At 35.9% G+C, this 19604-nt stretch overlaps 2 protein-coding genes across 3 annotated transcripts; one reads left to right on the plus strand and one right to left on the minus strand.

The window, feature by feature from the left end:
* Positions 1–4268: 4268 nt before the first annotated feature.
* Positions 4269–5949, minus strand: si:ch211-153b23.5 (uncharacterized protein LOC321177 homolog). Of its 2 annotated transcripts, none has more exons than XM_060884973.1 (5): positions 5808–5949; positions 5289–5401; positions 4989–5160; positions 4656–4857; positions 4269–4577 (listed from the first exon to the last, which is right to left on the minus strand). In XM_060884973.1, exons 2-5 carry the CDS (start codon positions 5394–5396, stop codon positions 4385–4387), a joined length of 675 nt encoding a protein of 224 aa, XP_060740956.1. In that variant the 5' UTR covers positions 5397–5401; positions 5808–5949; the 3' UTR covers positions 4269–4384. The 2 variants fall into 2 exon arrangements, with proteins under 2 accessions (XP_060740956.1, XP_060740957.1); XM_060884974.1 differs by lacking the exon at positions 5808–5949 and adding an exon at positions 5642–5659.
* Positions 5950–6557: 608 nt separating this feature from the next.
* si:ch211-153b23.4 (uncharacterized protein LOC335392 homolog) lies at positions 6558–12145 on the plus strand. Its single transcript, XM_060885574.1, has 9 exons — positions 6558–6630; positions 7384–7497; positions 8144–9826; positions 9916–10015; positions 10542–10690; positions 10804–10916; positions 11072–11161; positions 11259–11381; positions 11467–12145. The coding sequence occupies exons 1-9, from the start codon at positions 6558–6560 to the stop codon at positions 11644–11646; spliced, it is 2625 nt and encodes an 874-aa protein (XP_060741557.1). The 3' UTR covers positions 11647–12145.
* Positions 12146–19604: the final 7459 nt, after the last annotated feature.

Genomic DNA, 19604 nt, shown 5'->3' on the forward strand with positions numbered 1-19604 from the left:
TGCTCACTCTGGAGAAGTAATCATCATTAATGCATTTACTGAATGACTGTTAAAAGAAGGATTTCTAAGTACAAGACATTTATCCTTTTTAATTTACATTGCATGGAGATGCAGATGGATTTTAACCTTAAATCACAGTGCACATCAAATGAACTGCCATACTGTCAGTGATCATCTCAAGCCAGAATTTGAAAACCTCAATTGCACATTTCAGTCTTGGACATCTGTACATACATACATAAATATTGTCTATACTGTTTACTGTTTACTTCAATTGCACATTTCACAATTGCACATGTGTACATACAAATTGTATATATTGTATACCTCAATTGCACATTTCTCACACTTGCAAATTTGTCCATACAAATTGCCTATATTTGTATATGTATATTTCAACTGCACATTTCACACCTGTAAATGTGTACATACAGTTTCATCTACGGTATACTGTACTGTATATGTCGTTCTGTTACACTGTGGAGCTTCTGTCACTAAAACAAATTCCTCGCATGTGAAAACATGCCTGGCAATAAAGCTGATTCTGATTCTGAATAGGATCATGGTTAAATTGATGCACCTCAAAACTTTCATTCTTACCTCAGCATGTACCAGCCACTTGTACAATATCTCAGCCATTTCGCTCATACTATACAATATTTCAGTCATTTGTTGTTTTTGCACAATTCTATATATTATCCCAAGGACCTGCTGCTAAGAAACTGTGTTCATTCTAATGTTACTGCACGAAATATTGTTTGAACATTCAGTATTCACACACAGTATATACACTGGTCGGTCGGCGCTGTTTCTGTTGCTGTTTACTGTTTATTGTCTTTTGTGTATTGCATTTTTTTGTACTTTTTGTATTGTCTTGTAACTTTGTGTCTGCACTGTCTTTTGTCCTGCACTGTCTTGTCTGTCTTGTTTGTCTTGTCCTGCACTGTTTGCACCAGGTTACATAGTTGCACTTTATGTGGCTAAGACTACTTACAAGTCTTTAGCCCTGTCTTTGTTTTATGTAGCACCATGATCCTGGAGAAACGTTGTCTCATTTCACTGTGTACAGTACTGCAACAGCTATATATGGTTGAAATGACAATAAAAGCTTCTTGACTTGACTTGACATTTACACACACACTCACTCACACTCGCACGCGCACACACACACTTTATTGCCAAGTATGTTTTCACATACGAGGAACACACACACACACACATTGTATATTTATATAGGTACAATGGGCATCTGTCTGTCTGTCTCTCTCTCGCTCTGTCTGTCTGTCTGTTCATGGTAAACATTTGAACACACAGCGCCTGAGCTGTCACTTTATTTTATCTTTGTGGTGAGCGCTCTTCAGTGTGTCCTCTACTCTCATCAGTCTTCCTGTAAATCCACAGCGTCACAGAGCTCTGTTTCTGCTTTCAGGGGAACTTGTGAGGCTTGGTCATTTTCTACCGCTTATCCGAACTACCTCGGGTCACGGGGAGCCTGTGCCTATCTCAGGCGTCATTGGGCACCAAGGCAGGATACACCCACACTTTCATTCACTCACGCAATCACACACTACGGACAATTTTCCAGAGATGCCAATCAACCTACCATACATGTCTTTGGACCGGGGGAGGAAACCCCCGAGGCACTGGGAGAACATGCAAACTCCACACACACAAGGCGGAGGCGGGAATCGAACCCCCAACCCTGGAGGTGTGAGGCGAACGTGCTAACCACTAAGCCACCGTGCCGTGTAATTATGGTGATGGATTCTTCAAGTAAAGGTTTATTGAATGTAGTGTTAATTTCGTCAGACGAGACGAGACGAAATTTGTTCGTCAACAACCTTTTTTTTCATGACTAAGACGAGACGATGACAAGACTGCATCACTGTCCAAAAACGCTGACTAAGACTAAATTAACATGCATTATTGTTGACGAAAAAAGACGAGACGAAAATGTTTTGTATAAAATAAAAACTAAGATAAAATCTATCTTCATTTTCGTCTACAATTGTCTCTGCTCTTTCATCAGCTGTTACGTCTTTAAAATATTCACAACGAGTTTGCGGCTTCGTTACAGGTCCGCGAAGCGGATCCCGCTTATTATATAGCTACCTACAAAATAAATCAATAATTTGATACAAAATGATGATTTAAAAAGGAGTTTACTGATTTAAAAACAATTGTATTGTTTCCGCATAAGAAAATAGTGCGCTCCGTCTCTACGTTTAGAATCCTGTGTGTTCGAGTGTATGCACTGTTTAAACGAGTGTTCTCAACTTCTCACTGATACTTTTGTGATTCGCGGAGTTTTGACAAGTTTTATAGCCTTGATATTGTTTCTTATTCAAAAGTGGTGACAGAAAAAACTCAGCACCCCCAACCTGAAACCTCTTCCCACGCCCCTGTCACAATCACATCATAATCAAAATGAATAATTAGGCTTAAAAGCAAATGTATATGTAAGGGAATCAAGTTTAACAATTACATGTAATATTGCTCCAAATATCATCAATAATGGTGTGTGCAATACCATGTATAACTTGCATTAAGTCGGTAATTTATTTATATATTATATATACAGCTACAGTTTTGATCTTAGGCTTTTCATTAAGTTATTTTTTCCACTATAACACTTGTGTTCCTGATATTATTGCATTTAATGAGGCCTCGTTGTATTTATTCTTACAATAGAGTCCAGATGTGGTCAAGCTACAATTTTTTGACTAAAACTAGACTAAAATGACAAGACTTTTAGTCGACTAAAACTAAGACTAACAAAAAAGATATGTGAATGACTAAATATGACTAAAACTAACAAGGACATTTGGCACAAGACTAAGACTAAGACTAAATTAAAAATAGGTGACGAAATTAACACTAATTGAATGTCAGTGCTTTGCAATCAGTAGATTTTACAAAGTCTTTATGACAGAGGAATTTATACTTTTTCTTAGTTGCATGAGTTGTTTATTTTGTCTAATAACTGTAGCTTTTAAGAGACAATAGTTGCTTGTGATAGAATAACTGCTTATAGCTAACTAATCAAGATATCTAATTAAGATTCTAAATTGTGCTTTATTTTTTCTTTACTACAGTACTTATGGCTTGACTAATTTTGTTGTCCTACGTGTTTTTTTTTTTCTTTCTTTCTTTTTCTTTCTTTATTTAACCAGGTGAGTCAATTGAGAAGCAATTCTCATTTACAATGACGACCCGACAAAGAGGCAAAACAAATACAATACACAAACACAGCTATAAACAATGACATGTAAAAACAAACAAAAAACCAAAAACAAGTACAGTGATCGTTAGTGACTGAATTGAATATTTAAAGGAAGAAAGCGATATAAATGAACTAAGCTTAAGAGACTGCTGCAGTTGATTCCAATCATATGCAACAGAAAACTGAAAAGAGCATCAACCAAATGACGTACGGACTTTAGGAATGCAAAAATCAATAAGTCGGCTAGAGCGCAGATTACGACTTGTATTATTAACATTAAGAAAGGACTGTAAATACAAGGGAGTTTTACCAGTAAGAGTTTTATAAATGAACAGAAATCAATGAGTTTGTCTGCAAGAATTAAGAGAAGACCAATTCAATAAAGAGTACAGGAGGTTATGGTGAGTGTTAAATGACGCTCCTGTCACAAAGCGGATTGCAGCATGATAAATAACATGCAGTTTATGAAGTTTTTGAAGCGGACCTATAAACTACGTCACCATAATCCAATATTGCAAGCACTGTCATTTTGACCAAAAGTTGTTTAGAAGAATGGGTAAAAAGATTTGTTACAATAAAGAAAACCAATGTGAGATTTAACCTTTCTGACCAGTACATTTATGTGAGTTTCAAATGACAACTTGCTATCAAGCCAGATACCAAGGTATTTATAGAATTCCACATAATCTAGTTCAGTCCCATTCAAAGAAAATTTTATGCAGATGGTCAACATGTGGTAGATGTCTATCGAAAACCATGCATTTCATTTTAGTTGTGCTTAAAACCAGATGAAGATTAGAAAAGGCATGTTGGATACGAGTAAAACTAGCCTGCAGTAAAGACAATGCGATTGTCAAGGAAGAATGGAATCTATAAATGATAGTGTCATCTGCGTATAAATGTACTTGAGAATCACCTGCAGCAAGAGGAATATCATTAATATAAATATTAAAAAGTGTAGGTCCCAACATTCTTACATTGACTTAAAGAATCAATCTAGCCTCAAATACAAAATGATCTGCAATAAGAAGAAAAAGGACAATGATTATCTCACAGACTTTATTGATATTTTTATCACAAAACATTTTACCTTCAGTTTTTCCAAACTGAAAGAATTACATTCAGTAATTGCTTGAAATCCAGTGCATAAAAATTACCAAATCAGGCAAGTTTAAGAACCTCCGTTACCATAACGCCTAGTCCATCAAAAACCTCATGTAATGGGGCATTGCACATAAAGGCAGATGTAGTTACTAGTTTATGCTTCTTATCGACATGTACTTCTCCAACATTTTTATTAACATGCTTAGAGCCCAGCTCCACCAACGTCTTAGCTGTTCCAGCATATGGCCATCTGCAAAAGTAAAGAGAGATCATCAGTACTGCAAGTTTCTGTCTTCTAAACTGGAAGGTAAATGTAAATCGTGCTTACTTTTCACACTCTGAATCATGGCCAACAGTAAGTTCACAGCCAGGAATAACCTTTGCTGCAAGTACTGGAGAAATACAGCACATGCCAAGAGGCTTTCCTGCCTGGTTGAAGTTCTTGATAACCTTCTCGACCAGGGGCTTCACTGAGAAATCTTTGCCCTTGGTGGCCCAGTCACTGAGATTCTTAGCTGCTCCAAAGCCTCCTAAACAAAACCGTCAAAGGCAATTTCATAAACAAAATTTTCCCTTGAAGTCTTTATACATAGGGTTTCCAGTAATACTGCTAAATTGTTTAATGTTTGACATTATACTCTCTCTAGGCTAATGAACTGACCAGGAATTATGACAGCATCATAATTAGCAACATCTAGCTTGGCCAGGTCAGTGATGTCTCCTCGAGCAATGCGGGCACTTTCCTCCATCACGTTGCGCTTTTCTGCCACTGGCTTTCCTTCACAGTGGTTCACAACATGCATCATCTCAGCATTAGGAGCGAACATCTGAACCTAAACATACAGGTAAATGACACCTAGTAACTAGTAACCCAGATAAGATCAAGTAACTAACCAAGAATTGGTAGGCATCCTATACATTTGGAAATCACTTTTTTGTTTTGGTGTGGAGCCTGCTTTACCTTGGCACCAGCCCGGCTAAGATGTACAAGTACGGCAGAAGCCTCGTGGATCTCAGTTCCATCATAGACTCCACAACCAGCAAGGATCACTGCTACACGCTTTGCCATTGCACCTGAGAAACACATAGAAGGTGGAAAATAGGGCTACAAATGAATGAGTGATAAAGGTGAACAGGTGTCAATGACAGCACTGCACTGTATTAAATATTTAATGTAGCCCTGGAAGCCTTTGGGGAGATTCCCAGGTAAACTTTAATCACCTCGGTCTCCAGGTAGGTAATGTACACAAAAAAAGGCACAGTAGAGAGAAGAACAAACAAGCTGTACATGATCACAAAGATACAGACCATTACCTGTGTGATTTCTGGAGCCTTATACCAGACATTCAAGAAAAAAGAAATGAAAAAAAAAAAAAGACATAACTAGATTAACCTGATACCTGCTTTCATAATCTCTAAAAATCTATATTATTTGTATTGTTACATTTGTACTGTTTTTTGTACTTGAAACAGGACTCACCTTGGGAAACGGAGATGAAATTCTAGCTGCGTTCAAGCCTCAGATATCTCAGTAACTACGATGACTAGACGAGAACAACAGTCTTATATATACTGAGGTTTGGCCACGCCCACTCCACGATTTACACCAGTGATGCGACGCCCCTTTGGAGCTCTGTGTGGGTGAAGCAGGAAGAAAGAAAGGCGAGTTTACACAGTGAAGTAATGCTGAGTCAAATCCTTCAGTACTCTCTTTGTTAGTGTAAAGTTGTGTTTACTGATGCAGACCCCATACGAGCGTTAATAAACGTCTTTGTTCATGTTTTTTTGTCGTCAATGTAACTGTAACATTCTATTGGTGTTATAATGTTGTTGTTTTTCTTAAATAAATAAACATTCAAAGAAAAGGGAATGTGTGTGTGTGTGTGTGTGTGTGTGTGTGTGTATGTGTATATATATATATATATATATACACACACACACATATATATATATATATATATATATTTATGTGTGTGTGTGTGTGTGTGTGTGTGTGTGTGTGTGTGTGTGTGATTCATTCGTTCTTTTATTCATTTATTTGTTTTTACTTCGTTTTTATTAATAAAGAATCTATCCTCCTAACATTTCTGGATCAACGCTCCTGGATTTATTAGCATTTTTATCATCACTAATAACTCGGGGGATTCCAGGGATCATGACGTGATCTGACGTCACCGCTCAGAGCGTTTATAAGTTGCGGAGCGCGCAGTGATGAGCAGCACCTGTAATGATGGCAGAATCTCCGTCCGACTCCGACTCCGAGTCCCTACATTACTCCATCGGTATTTTGGGTATATCTGCTGGTATGTTGCACATTTTGTAACCTAACTAATTTAGAAGAAGTGTTTTTGTGGTTAAATATGAAAACATTTGGTTTTATGATGATTTTAGGAGCGTTTTCGTTTATACAGTTTATTTCCCCAAATGAAAAATAACTCCTTAATAAGAATTTACTTCGAAGGAAACTTGGGTGCTGTAAAGTTTGTTTGACTGTAAATGTTGTAAGTTATTAAAATGCCTGCGGTTTTCTTTAGATATATGATGCTTTATCGTTTCAATAAAATAATTTAATATTGCCAGTAGAGGGCACAATTCCTAAAAACAAATACATAGTTATGTTTTTTATATATATATATATATATATATATATATATATATATATATATATATATATATATATATATATATAACGAGGCGTTTCTAATCAAAATAGGTATTGTCTTGTCTTCCCCCTTTTCTTTTCTCTCAGCCCCCTCTTTCTCTCACCACTCTCCCACCACCAGCCCTCTCTCTCACCACCCCCTCTCTCTCTCACCTCTCTCTCTCACCCCCTCTCTCTCACTCTCACCCTCTCTCTCTCTCTCTCTCTCTCTCACCCTCTCTCTCTCTCTCTCACCCCCTCACCCCTCTCTCTCTCACCCCCTCACCCCTCTCTCTCTCACCACACCTCTTTCTCAAAAGTTTTCCTTAATTGCTGATTTGTAATTGTTGAGTGAGTACAGTAATACATGAAAATTAAAACTAGACATCCAATGTATTTTTGTTTTTTAATCAAGGCTCTTTGCTGCTTCTGGTAAACTACTATGCCAGCACTCCTGATAAGGCCCTCATTCCTGCTACAGCACTGGGGATTGAGCTGATCATTATCGCTGCTCTGGTGGCATACGCAGGTATGAAGCTAAGAACTTTAAAGTAAAGTTTTGGGGGGGTTTTTTTCAATAAAATTGAGAACTTTGTTGAAAAACTTTTTCAACAGTTTAATAAATAATGTAATTTGTAAATCTGTAATATTGTGTATAATTTTTTTGCATCTTAAATACTGATGTTTTTATTTAATGTTCTATCAAAATAAAAAAAAATCCCTTCATTTTGATTGCTTAAGGGGGATGATTGCTGGTAAAGTTTGATATTAACCTCTATTAAAACAAGTCCTAATAATATGAAACTGAATTCTTGTTGACTGCAGATATTATTACAATATTATTTTGCATTGTAATTTTTATTTATACAAATGAGGTTTTGCCTAACCAAATATGCATATTTATCTAAACCAAAAGTCTAGTATTTTAATATATTTATCAAAGTAAAATATTTCTCTTCACTGCACTGAAGGTTTATTTCATTTATTTTTAATGAATAGTATAATATGCTTTCTATTTTAAAAAAAATGCAGTATAGAATTTAACATAGCCAATAATAAACATTTTGGAAAATGCTTCTGTAAAAGTACAGCTATGATTTTGGTCACCAAGATATACTTTTATACCTTATCTGCCTTTCTGAGTTCTAAACCTTACTTTTCCTGTCTTGTTTTAGGATTGTGTTCGAGCTTGTCCCATAGTGAGCTGTATACTACACTTTGTCTGACTGTGTCAGCTCTTTGGTGTGGCTCAGGGCTTATATATATACTTTCAGGGGAAGGTATAATCAGTGGAGGAAATGCACTAAAAAATTCCATGGTACCAGGGCTTGCTGCTTTTACTTTGGCATTACTTATCATAAGTTTAACAGCAGTTCTGCAAAAGAAGGTTTTCCTCTGCTTTATTTCCCTCACCATATGTTTGGCATGTGCACATGAAATCGCTGGACTGGTGAATGTAAACTTTGGCTTGTCAGCCACAGCTGCCTGTTACCTCTTGGTCTGTTTTGTCTGTGCCTACTTTGGCAGTGGGCGTCTGTTTTTCTACATCTCACATGGTAAGATTAACCTACCAGGGACTGGTCTGCTGAATAAAAACAGTCAGCAGTCAACACTGGGTCAAGAACATAACAACGTAATTGCTGTGGGTTTGGTAATGAACTTGTTGTCAGCCAGTGTGATAGCTTGTCCACTGCTCGGTGTAGTCCCTATTCTTTTCTCTGGCCATGTCCCATGGCTTTGGACAGCTGGTGTCTTCCAGCTAGGTGTGTCTCTCCTCTCCTACAGAGCCATGGACACCTTTGCAGCAACCTTCTATGGTTTCACAGCTATACTGAAGTTTTCTGAAGGGTATAGTGTGATAGTGAAGGACTTAACAGACCAAGTACCCTATTCCCCAGTACCTTTCCCCACTGTATTTGCAGTGCTCTTTTTTGTCCTGGCTGTGTTTAGCTGTATTAGAAGTTTAGTTGATGGCCTGTACCTACTCTTCTTCGTAACTTATTCTATAGCAATCGCTGCACAGCCCAGAGGCTTTTTCCAAGGGGGCACACAAGGTGTGCAAGCAGCTATATTTGTGGCATCTGCCCTCATGCTTCTGGTAACTCTTTATAACGAGGTTTCTCAAAAGAAGATAATCACAGGTCAAAGTGTCTTCAAGAATCTTCTGGCTCGCAGCAATATATTTAAACTACGAGCTCAGGACAAAGACATGCATGCTCCCTATTTGGGTTACTCCAAATATGCAGATGCTGAGGTGTTGGGTCATGGTTGTAGTGTGCTGGCTGCTTTTGCTATCACTGCTAGTGTGGTTAATCAAGACCCCTTGGCAGTTCTGATTTTGCCCTGGGCTGTGGTTTCAGGTGGAATCCTGCAGTTGCTTTGTGGCTCAATTGCTTTTGCTCGAGGTAAGACCCTAGAAAGTACTGCCTTCGTATTCTATGGCATGATGTGGACAATATGGGGCCTAACACGCTTTGGTGGTCTCTATGGTAATGTCCGGGGTTTCCACTTAGCAGTAGGAATAATTAGCTTCATGGTTTTTAACGTACTTGTGGCTGTCGGAGCCCTGTTTTTGAACATAGCATGGTTTGTCTATGCAGTTACCTTTGAGCTCATTCTCATTAGTTTCCTGTTAGATGTATTAGGAATTCTGCCCTATGGCTATGACATTGGTGTGACCATTATCTTTGGTCTGGTTAGCTTCTACTTTTTCTTGGCCAATATACTGAACTGCACCTTTGAGAGTCTGCAACTTCCCTTGGGTGTTCCTTTGATCAAGTTGAAAGGATTTGGTGGAGGCAGGGATAGCTGTCCACACCTTTCATCTAGGAAGGTCTCAATGGTGAAGCAGATTGCAGGTGAGATGCTTATTTTTTTATTAAATCAGGGCACATTATACATGGAGTTTTTTGTAAAGACATTTTATATATTATTTTTAATTATTTAGACATCATGAAGAACGGAGGAATATGCGGAGTGCCCACCGACACCGTCTATGTGCTTGTGGCAGCTTGTAATCGACCGGATGCAGTTGAGAAAGCTTATAAGTAAGTTCCTAATTTATTATTGCAATTCTTATACCAGGGTATTATTGAATTCTTTAATCTGATTGGTTAGAAGGCATTGATTCACCTTTAATTCAGATTATGTTTAAGTTTGTTCTCATATAACACCACTTAATAGTTATAGAAATTTGTTGTTCTGGAATGTCCACAACCTTAAATATACATTCATAAATAACTTATGATAAATTTAATCATAATAAGAGGAATAAAACACACCGGTACTTGCTGTTATCTGAAAATATTCAATTTCTAGATGGTAACAATAATGGCACTTCATTCCAGACCACACCACATCACACCACACAGTTTGTAATTATTTTCATATATGTCACCCAGTAGTGTCTTATTCCATATTAACATTATACAAATAATAATAATAATAATATTATTATTTTTATTATTAAGAATTATATTCATCTGTAATAATAATTGAATAAATAAGGGAAAAGGGAGCTTTATTCAACTTTTTAGATTTTTTCTAACCTTTTAATCTGATTTGTAAACGTAGGGTGAAGAAACATGCACAAGAGCGTCCAATGTCATTATGGCTCTCTTCTATGAAACAGTTGGAACCAGTCAAAAAACAGATCAATCCCCTTCTCTGGGACTTCATGGAGGTGGCTTGGCCATCATCAATCAGCCTGGTCATTCCTAGAGGTTGGTTACCTTTGATCCATCTTTACTATAGAATTGTCAACACACTCTAATGCAAAATACCTTTTGTACATAATAAAACATGATACAACATGTAATGTTTCCCTGTTCTTTAGCCCCATGGATGGAATTCTTTGGTTTAAATGAGTCATCAAATTATATTGGCACACCACAGAGCATAGCCATCAGAAACCCAGACTGCACTGTTGTTAACCACCTAATTAGCATGGTATGTCAATTTATTTTCTAATCAATTTTTTTATCTCAATTTTCTAATTATCTTCATCTTTAACTTCTCTTAAACCTCTATTGGTTTAAGTTAATTACCTGATCTAGTTTACATGGTGTCTTAAATATAATAATCTTCTCCCATTTCTGCTGTAGGTGGGCCCTATAGCGGTTACATCAGCAAATCCAACAGGTGAAGCAGACACAACCCACCATAACCAGGTGTATGCTAAGTTAGGCGACAAGGTACATAGTAGTCTTGCAGAGACAAATGAGTCTTCATGAATTTAATGGAGTGGAATGTCTAGAGTATACAAACAAGGAATGCTATTTTTTTGATTAGGTTGATGGTGTGTTATGTGATGGGCCTTCACCAGAGAATATTGCCTCCACTGTCGTGGACTGCACCAAGATTGAGAGTGGCCAAATTGGCTTTTTTAGGGTTGGCCTCATTCCTAAGTCTAAGGTAACACTTATGCATTCCTGAACAAACATTTTAATACATACTTATTTCAGTTAAAGGCAAATTAACATTCTGTGATCTTTTCAAGGTCCTGCAGCTATTCGAAGAAATTCAAAAAAGACATCAGCATGGCTACATGAATGATGGCTTTGAGACAGACGACGCTGGTTCTGAAACAGATTTGGGTTCAAGTCAGCCGAATCCTGCAGACTCTTTGAGTTCAGCAGATCTCAGTCAACACGGCAATATGGATGACGAAGATGAATAAAATTGAACCCTGGGTGTTGACATATTTAAACATGTAAATTATAAACCTGTAAATATCACATTTCATACAATTATAGAAACAGGTAGCAGAATGTAAAATGACACAGTATTAACAGTATAGGTTTATTTATATACTGTTTAATACTATTATTAATTAATGGTCTGATACAGCATTAACAAAATATACTTTTTGTGTGTGTATATGTATGTATGTATGTATGTGTGTATATATAAAATTGTATTACAGTGCTGTATCTTCTATGGTTGTATAGCAGATTATGTTAGAAATGCAATAGTTTATGCAACAGCTTTTTTGTTTGTTTATGCAAAATATCTGTCTGCATAGTCTTTGCACATAAGAGCATTGCATTAGTCACAAAACACAAATCCAGCACAGTCCTGTGTGCCTTTCTAAGACTTCAGTATGAGTTATCTGGGATTTTTTTTGTATTTATTTATCTATAATGCACATTGCACTAATAAAATATTTATGTATGCTACTGCTAAAATGCAAATATATTGTAGGCAAAGACAAACATACTGTCTTTATATCATTATGTGAGGCATTACTACAATTATATTACAATAGTAATATTACATTAGTATCTCATTATTATGGTAATACTTAGTAATGTTTTAGTACATTATTTGTATTATGTTTCTATCTGGGTGAAATTATAACAATATACTATACAGTATAGATTCTGAAATTCATATTTACAGGTAAATTAATCAGTATTTTAAATAGAAAAGATTACTTACCTTACATTATGCAAGTGTAATAGTTTAATTCTGTAAGCTCAATTCTTGCTTGGTTTCATAGTTCTGACTGTTATTTATGAAGCACTCTCTTAAACTCATGAACCTATTATGACCACATTATGATTATAAATGCTTTTTTTTGTTTGTTTTTAAAGTATTTTCTATTTTTAATGAAAGTTTTTTAGGTTTGTCAAATATGAAGCATGCCTAAAATATTTTTTACACTTTAACAATGGAAATGAATAAAGTAAATGATTCCAAATTTGGTTGTGAGTTGGTACTGTGGGTTGTATTCAAGATGCCCAGGTTTGAGCCTGGTGTCTACTATCCACCTGGTATGACAATGCTCATTTACTTGACTCATCTACATGTGGGTTTTCTTGAAGTTCTCTGGCTTCATCCCACTTCCAAATTTAAACAACTCCCTGAGATGATATGAGAAAGAAACATCGAGAGGAACCAGGCTGAGAATGGAACTCATCCTGATTTGGGTTACACTGGACAGTAAATAATGTAAATGAATATTTATGAGAAACCAATGGGTCAGGGCAAACCCTCGCCTTTCACCATGGACTCAACACTAATCCCTTCCTGCCAAAATCTTCAAATGATTGCTGATAAAGACCAGACCATACATCTGACTGATGCAACAATAGTTTAAAGAAGGCATGACAGTCTCCTGGTGGCTTCATCCACAACAATCCCATGAGTCACTGGATGTACATGCAAATCAATCCCTTTTGCAAATTAAGTTACAAATAAAAATGCAAAAGTAATCACTGCTTTTAATTTTAAAACCCGAAACTAGTTTTCTTTACCAGCTGAGAATCCCTTAACTAAAAATAGCCCAAAAGACATTACATTTGCCTTTACAATACAGTATGCACAGCATGTACTATACATTTCTATTAGAGTCAAGTCAAGAAGCTTTTATTTTCATTTTAAGAACATATATCTGATGCAGTACATTGTGAAATGAAGCATCATCCCACCAGGACCCTGGTGCTAGGTTAAGACACAGAGCTACATACAACAACTCGGAACTAAAAATGTCAGGCTACAAAGGTCAGTCTAAAAATAATCTTTCTTTTCAATGAAATAATTCATAATAATAAGGAAATAGTCTATTTTTATACTTATGGCTGTGTCTGTTTGTAGGTAAGGTCTGTTTCTGCCTAAGAAGTTATGTGATGTTTCCCTCCCTCATGAAACTTAATCAGAAGAATGTAAACATAATAGAGATCAGAACAATTTCTTTAAAGGATATTTAGAAACCTACACAATAGCTTCCTGGTTCCTTGTGTATTCTGAACATGCTGATGTCATTCAGGAAAAAAGTCCAGATTTTTGTTTATCCATTATATCACCTTTACCCTGTCACTATACCCTGTAGCTTGTACCCTGTAGCATTACATGTCTTGTACCTTGTACCAGACATGTAATGTTATAAAGTTATTATATTTGAATTCTATATCAACCCTAGTCTTAGCATTACAGGTTTCTTTTCCCACATTTCATGATGTTTTGTTTGAGTCATTTAGTCTGTTCACATTGTAGGGGAATCTGGGGACGGAAGCAAAACACCAGGCAAAAAGAATCACTGGTATCAAGTTGGTATCAATATTTCTATTGGAAAGACTTTTTGAGAGAAAAACTTAATCGTTACTTACCTTTATGTTTTTTTTTTATTATTTTATTTTATATATTTTCATATTATCAGTACTATCATCAACTGAACAGCTAGACTGTTGGCACTGAGAAATAAATATTGTACTGTCTAATTGTATGCTATTTTCATGGCCAATATATGCCGACATGACCATCACACTCATATGTTGGCCTTCTCCAAACTGTTTTGTACAAAAGATACACAATATTCTATCAATCTACACAATCTTTGTAGGATGTAGCATTAAGAACTAATGGAACAAAAGGTGGCAAAACATGTTCCAGCATAACTAATCAAATGTGTTTTCAACCTGGACTTAAACACTGAGACTGTGTCTGAGTAAGGAACTGATTGTGATCAGTCAAATAAGACCTGAACCAGGAGAAGACAGTCCCTTTAAACATCAACAACATGTTCTGGCATATCAAGTAAACTAGCATGGTCAATGGTATCAAAAGCTACACTAACATCAAGCAACACCAGCAAAGAGAAACAAAGGGAAAGAGAAAAAACCTTGATCAGAGGCCAGTAACAGGTCATTAACAACTTTAACCAGTGCTGTCGCTGTGCTATGATGAGGCCTAAAACCTACCTACCTATTGTAGCACAGCTACAATATTTTATAGAATATTGGAGATAAAGGGGGATTTGATATTGGCCTATAGTTGGACAGCTGGCTTTGGTCGAGGTCAGGTTTTTTAATGAAAGGTTTGATAACCGCTAGCTTAAAAGATTTAGGCACATAGCCAATGCTAAGGGAAGAATTTCCCTTATATCCTTTAGGATATATTATGTTATCTTCAGTTAGGCTAGAGAAATACACCGATATAGCAGCATTAAGACAATTATTGTAGCTATGAAGGCTTTCCTTCCATGCTAATTGAAATACTGAATATAGATTGATGCCATTTACGTTCTAATTTCCTAGCTGATTGTTTTAAAGTTCATGTGTTGTCATTGTACCAGGGTGTTTTGTCATTGAACTATTGTACTTTTTTTTTTTTCTTTTTAATTACTTTCCATTTAAGTGGAAACCCACTCCATTATGAGTGGGATCTATTATCTTTCTGATGCTGTGAATGATCTTACAGTACATGGACTCATCCAGTTTTCCTTGGCACTGAAACCTATTGGCTGCTCTAAATCTAAATCAACATCTAGATTTCGGAAAAGTAAATTTGTGGTGATATTAGTCGATTAAAATCCATGGTGTGCTAGTATGAGTGTACACAATGATCCGTCGCATAATTTACATAAAATTCCAAATCATTTTCAGACATCTAAAATTTTAAAAAGGTTAAATTTAGTGGAAGTTTAAGTACATTAACATCTGATAAACACAGCCATATTTGCTCATTCCAAGACCATGGGCATTAATGAGGAGATGATATTCTTTTTTTTGCTTGCAACTTTGTGGCAAAAGTATAGGTAAGGCCCATATACCGCTGTGACACAGGTCAGGTGTCCACAGTCTTACAGGTATTTTGTAAGTAAGAATAATTGTGTAACCTTTTTTTGAGAAAGATTAAGTCATCAGGACTTTCCTGTAATCTCTTGGAAATTTCTTTGTCAAAAATAGCAATAGTATGCAAAAATGCGGTAAAACAGACAATACATGTTTCTGTGAAATCACACAAACAAGGCTTCCAAGACCCTCAGTCTTTGTTACACGAGGAACTTCCATGTTTTTAAGCTCTTTACATAGTGATGATGTACTTGCTGCACTTCCTGTCGATGATCTTACATAGATAATTTAAAGATTTGCACTAATCAAAAGCTGTTTATTCACAAATTTGACCCTGGTTTACTTAATAATTTCATCTGCGTACTACAGTACCTACTTTAAGAACTGCTGATGTGATCAGTTTGTATTTTAGAATGATTTGTAATCTCAATAACTAGTGCACATCAGAATTTCCTCTTTTTTCTTTTTGCTCAATTTTCTTCTCAGGACTCTTGGCACTGAAACCTATGGGCTGGTCATTAAGAATATAAATCAACATCTAGATTTCTGAAAAGTAAATCTGTTAAAAGCACTATGTAAAAAAGTATGTAATAAAAACACCTCATATATTTAACAGTTTCTAGCTAAATATCAGCTAAATTTACATGAATAACTGATGATTAAAAAATTATTCTCTATGAAAAAAACGTTACGTCTCACTGATATTGGATCCAAGTAAATAAGAGTCACATTCTTAATCTAGATTCTTTCCTTCTGTACAATCACCGCTCACAGCTTTTATCAATAAAGAAGAAATACGTACAAAAATAGAGACATGAGTCGATTAAAATCCATGGTGTGCTAGTATGAGTGTACACAATGAACCTTCGCATAATTTAGATAAAATTCCAAAACATTTTCAGACATCTAAAAATTTCTGGCCATATGTTCACTATGTTTACTAAAGCAGCTATCAAATATAATTGTATACAATATTTAAGAAGGACTATTCGCAAACATTTTCCCCAGGAATCAATTCACCTTGAAAGCCAAATACTACTGAATGTATTCCTTCATTAAACCTTACATTCATTTAGGCAACTCAATTAAAAAGTGTGAATCAGAAACAACTTAGAATAAATGTTAACACAAAAATCTATATATCTTTAAATAAAATGATGTAATTAAAGGATTATTTATTGTAAATGGATTTTTTTTACCGTTATTTTAGTAAATGAATAAATACTGTATATCATTTACAGGATGGTCATAACTGTGAGTTGAATTAGCAAATGCTTATAAGGAAGATGAAAAAGAAATTCATTAAACATTCTGTTCTGAATTAGTTGTAAAATATTTTACACTTTTAAATCAGCAATTAGTTATGATGACTTCCTTGTTTTAGTAGTTATTTCCAAACATTAAGAGTGTTAGCATGGTTTGTGCTTCTTGATTAGTCTTTTATAAATGTTTTATTAGCTTACTCTGATCAAAGGCCAGTAACAGATCATTTAAAATTTTAACCAGTGTTGTCTCTGTGCTATTATGAGGCCTAAATCCTGACTGATACATTTCATGAATATTATTAATATGTAGGTATGAGAATAACTGCTGTGCTACAAAATTTTCTAGGATCTTGGAGATAAAGGGGAGGTTTGATTTTGGAGTATAGGCTTGGCTTGGGTCGAGGTGAGGAGTTTTAATCAAAGGTTTGATAACCGCTAGCTTAAAATATTTTGGCACATAGCCAATGCTAAGGGAAGAATTTATTGTTTTTAGAATGGGTTGGGTAGCTACATTTAATATCCGCTTAAAGAAATTTGTGGGTAAGGGATCCAGTATGCATGTTGATAATTTTGAAGAGGAAATCAATGAAATTAAGTCTGTTGAATGGGAGTAAAACAATCTAAGTACTAATCAAAAACAGAAAGATTAACTATGGCATTATCTATCAAATTGTTTAGTATTAAATTAATGGTCTGTTCTTCTGCCTGATGTTATCAATTTTTAAATTGAAATAATTAAGTGATTACTGCTACAAATAGATGGTGTGTGCTTTTCGACAGTGCTTTTTTTCTTAATTAATTTTGCTGCAGTATTAATAAAAATTTAGGATTATTTTTGTCATCTTCAATTAGGCTGGCGAAATACACCAATTTAGCAGCAATAAGAGATTTCTTGTAGATATGAAGGATTTCCTTCCATGCTAATCAAAATATTTATAATTTAGTTTGATGCCATTTATGTTCAAATTTCCTAGCTGATTGTTTTAAATGCCTAAAAGATTTTTTACACTTTAACAATGGAAATGAATAAAGTAAATGATTCCAAATTTGGTTGTGAGTTGGTACTGTGGGTTGTGTTCAAGAGGCCCAAGTTTGAGCCTGGTGTCTACTGTCCACCTGGTATGACAATGCTCATTTATTTGACTCATCTACATGTGGGTTTTCTTGAAGTTCTCTGGCTTCATCCCACTTCCAAATTTAAACAACTCCCTGAGATGATATGAGAAAGAAACATCGAGAGGAACCAGGCTGAGAATGGAACTCATCCTCATTTGGGTTACACTGGACAGTAAATAATATAAATGTATATAATGTCATTTTTACAACAGTGCAACCGAGAGCTTCTGAGAAACCAATGGGTCAGGGCAAACCCTCGCCTTTCACCATGGACTCAACACTAATCCCTTCCTGCCAAAATCTTCAAATGATTGCTGATAAAGACCAGACCATACATCTGACTGATGCAACAATAGTTTAAGAAGGCATGACAGTCTCCTGGTGGCTTCATCCACAACAATCCCATGAGTCACTGGATGAACATGCAAATCAATCCCTTTTGCAAATTAAGTTACAAATAAAAAAGCAAAAGTAATCACTGCTTTTAATTTTAAAACCCGAAACTAGTTTTCTTTACCAGCTGAGAATCCCTTAACTAAAAATAGCCCAAAAGACATTACATTTGCCTTTACAATACAGTATGCACAGCATGTACTATATATTTCTATTAGAGTCAAGTCAAGAAGCTTTTATTTTCATTTTAAGAACATATATCTGATGCAGTACATTGTGAAATGAAGCATCATCCCACCAGGACCCTGGTGCTAGGTTAAGACACAGAGCTACATACAACAACTCAGAACTAAAAATGTCAGGCTAAAAAGGTCAGTCTAAAAATAATCTTTCTTTTCAATGAAATAATTCATAACTAGATTTGTAAAGTTCGTCGCGACAAACTTTGATGTTGGCTTTGACGATGCAAGTATTCACAAAGGCCGGTGCTTTTTGGAGGCGAGTGGACATAAGGGTCAGTGTTATTATTGGAAGCAAGTAAACAGAAAGCTTGTTCATGTTGTGCAAATTCTTTATTTTCACGTGACATCACGTGACATCATCAGAATACCCGTGAGGAAGTTCCCCTCATTGTTCTGAGTGTTTTGATATGTCACATGTCCATGTTGTAAAATGTTTTTTGATTTTGCATATATTGGGGGCGGGGCTGCGGCACAACCAAAAGGCCAGTCGGTACACCAATTTAAAACTTTGTTCAGAGTATCACCCTAAAGGAGCTGGCCGAGTTTGGTGTAGATAGTTCAAAAGCTTGCCAAGTTATAAACCTCCAAAGTTTATAATGGGAGTCTATGGGAAAAAAGGCCAATTTGAGACCCAGTACTGGAAGTACCGGTACTCGGATCGCTTAGAAAAGTAATAGCAACAATCTTCAGACCAGGGTCTACAACATATCCGAATTTTGTGCATGTGACTCAAAAGCTCTAGGAGGAGTTACTCTTGATAAATTTTTGTCTAAGCTTAAATAGGAAAACGGAATGTTGCTAGATTTGTAAAGTTCGTCGCGACAAACTTTGATGTTGGCTTTGACGAGGTAAGTATTCGCAAAGGCCAGTGCTTTTTGGAGGCGAGTGCACATAAGGGTCATTGTTACTTTTGGAGGCAAGTGGACAGAAAGATAGGGTGCCAAAACATTTGGAGGCAAGTGGAGACGAGCATGTGATGTCATCCAAATACTCCTGAGGAAGTTCCCCTCTTTGGGCTGAGTGTTTTGATATGTCACATGTTTATGT

This window comes from Tachysurus vachellii, chromosome 13, assembly GCF_030014155.1.
Source record: "Tachysurus vachellii isolate PV-2020 chromosome 13, HZAU_Pvac_v1, whole genome shotgun sequence".
Taxonomy (NCBI): domain Eukaryota; kingdom Metazoa; phylum Chordata; class Actinopteri; order Siluriformes; family Bagridae; genus Tachysurus; species Tachysurus vachellii.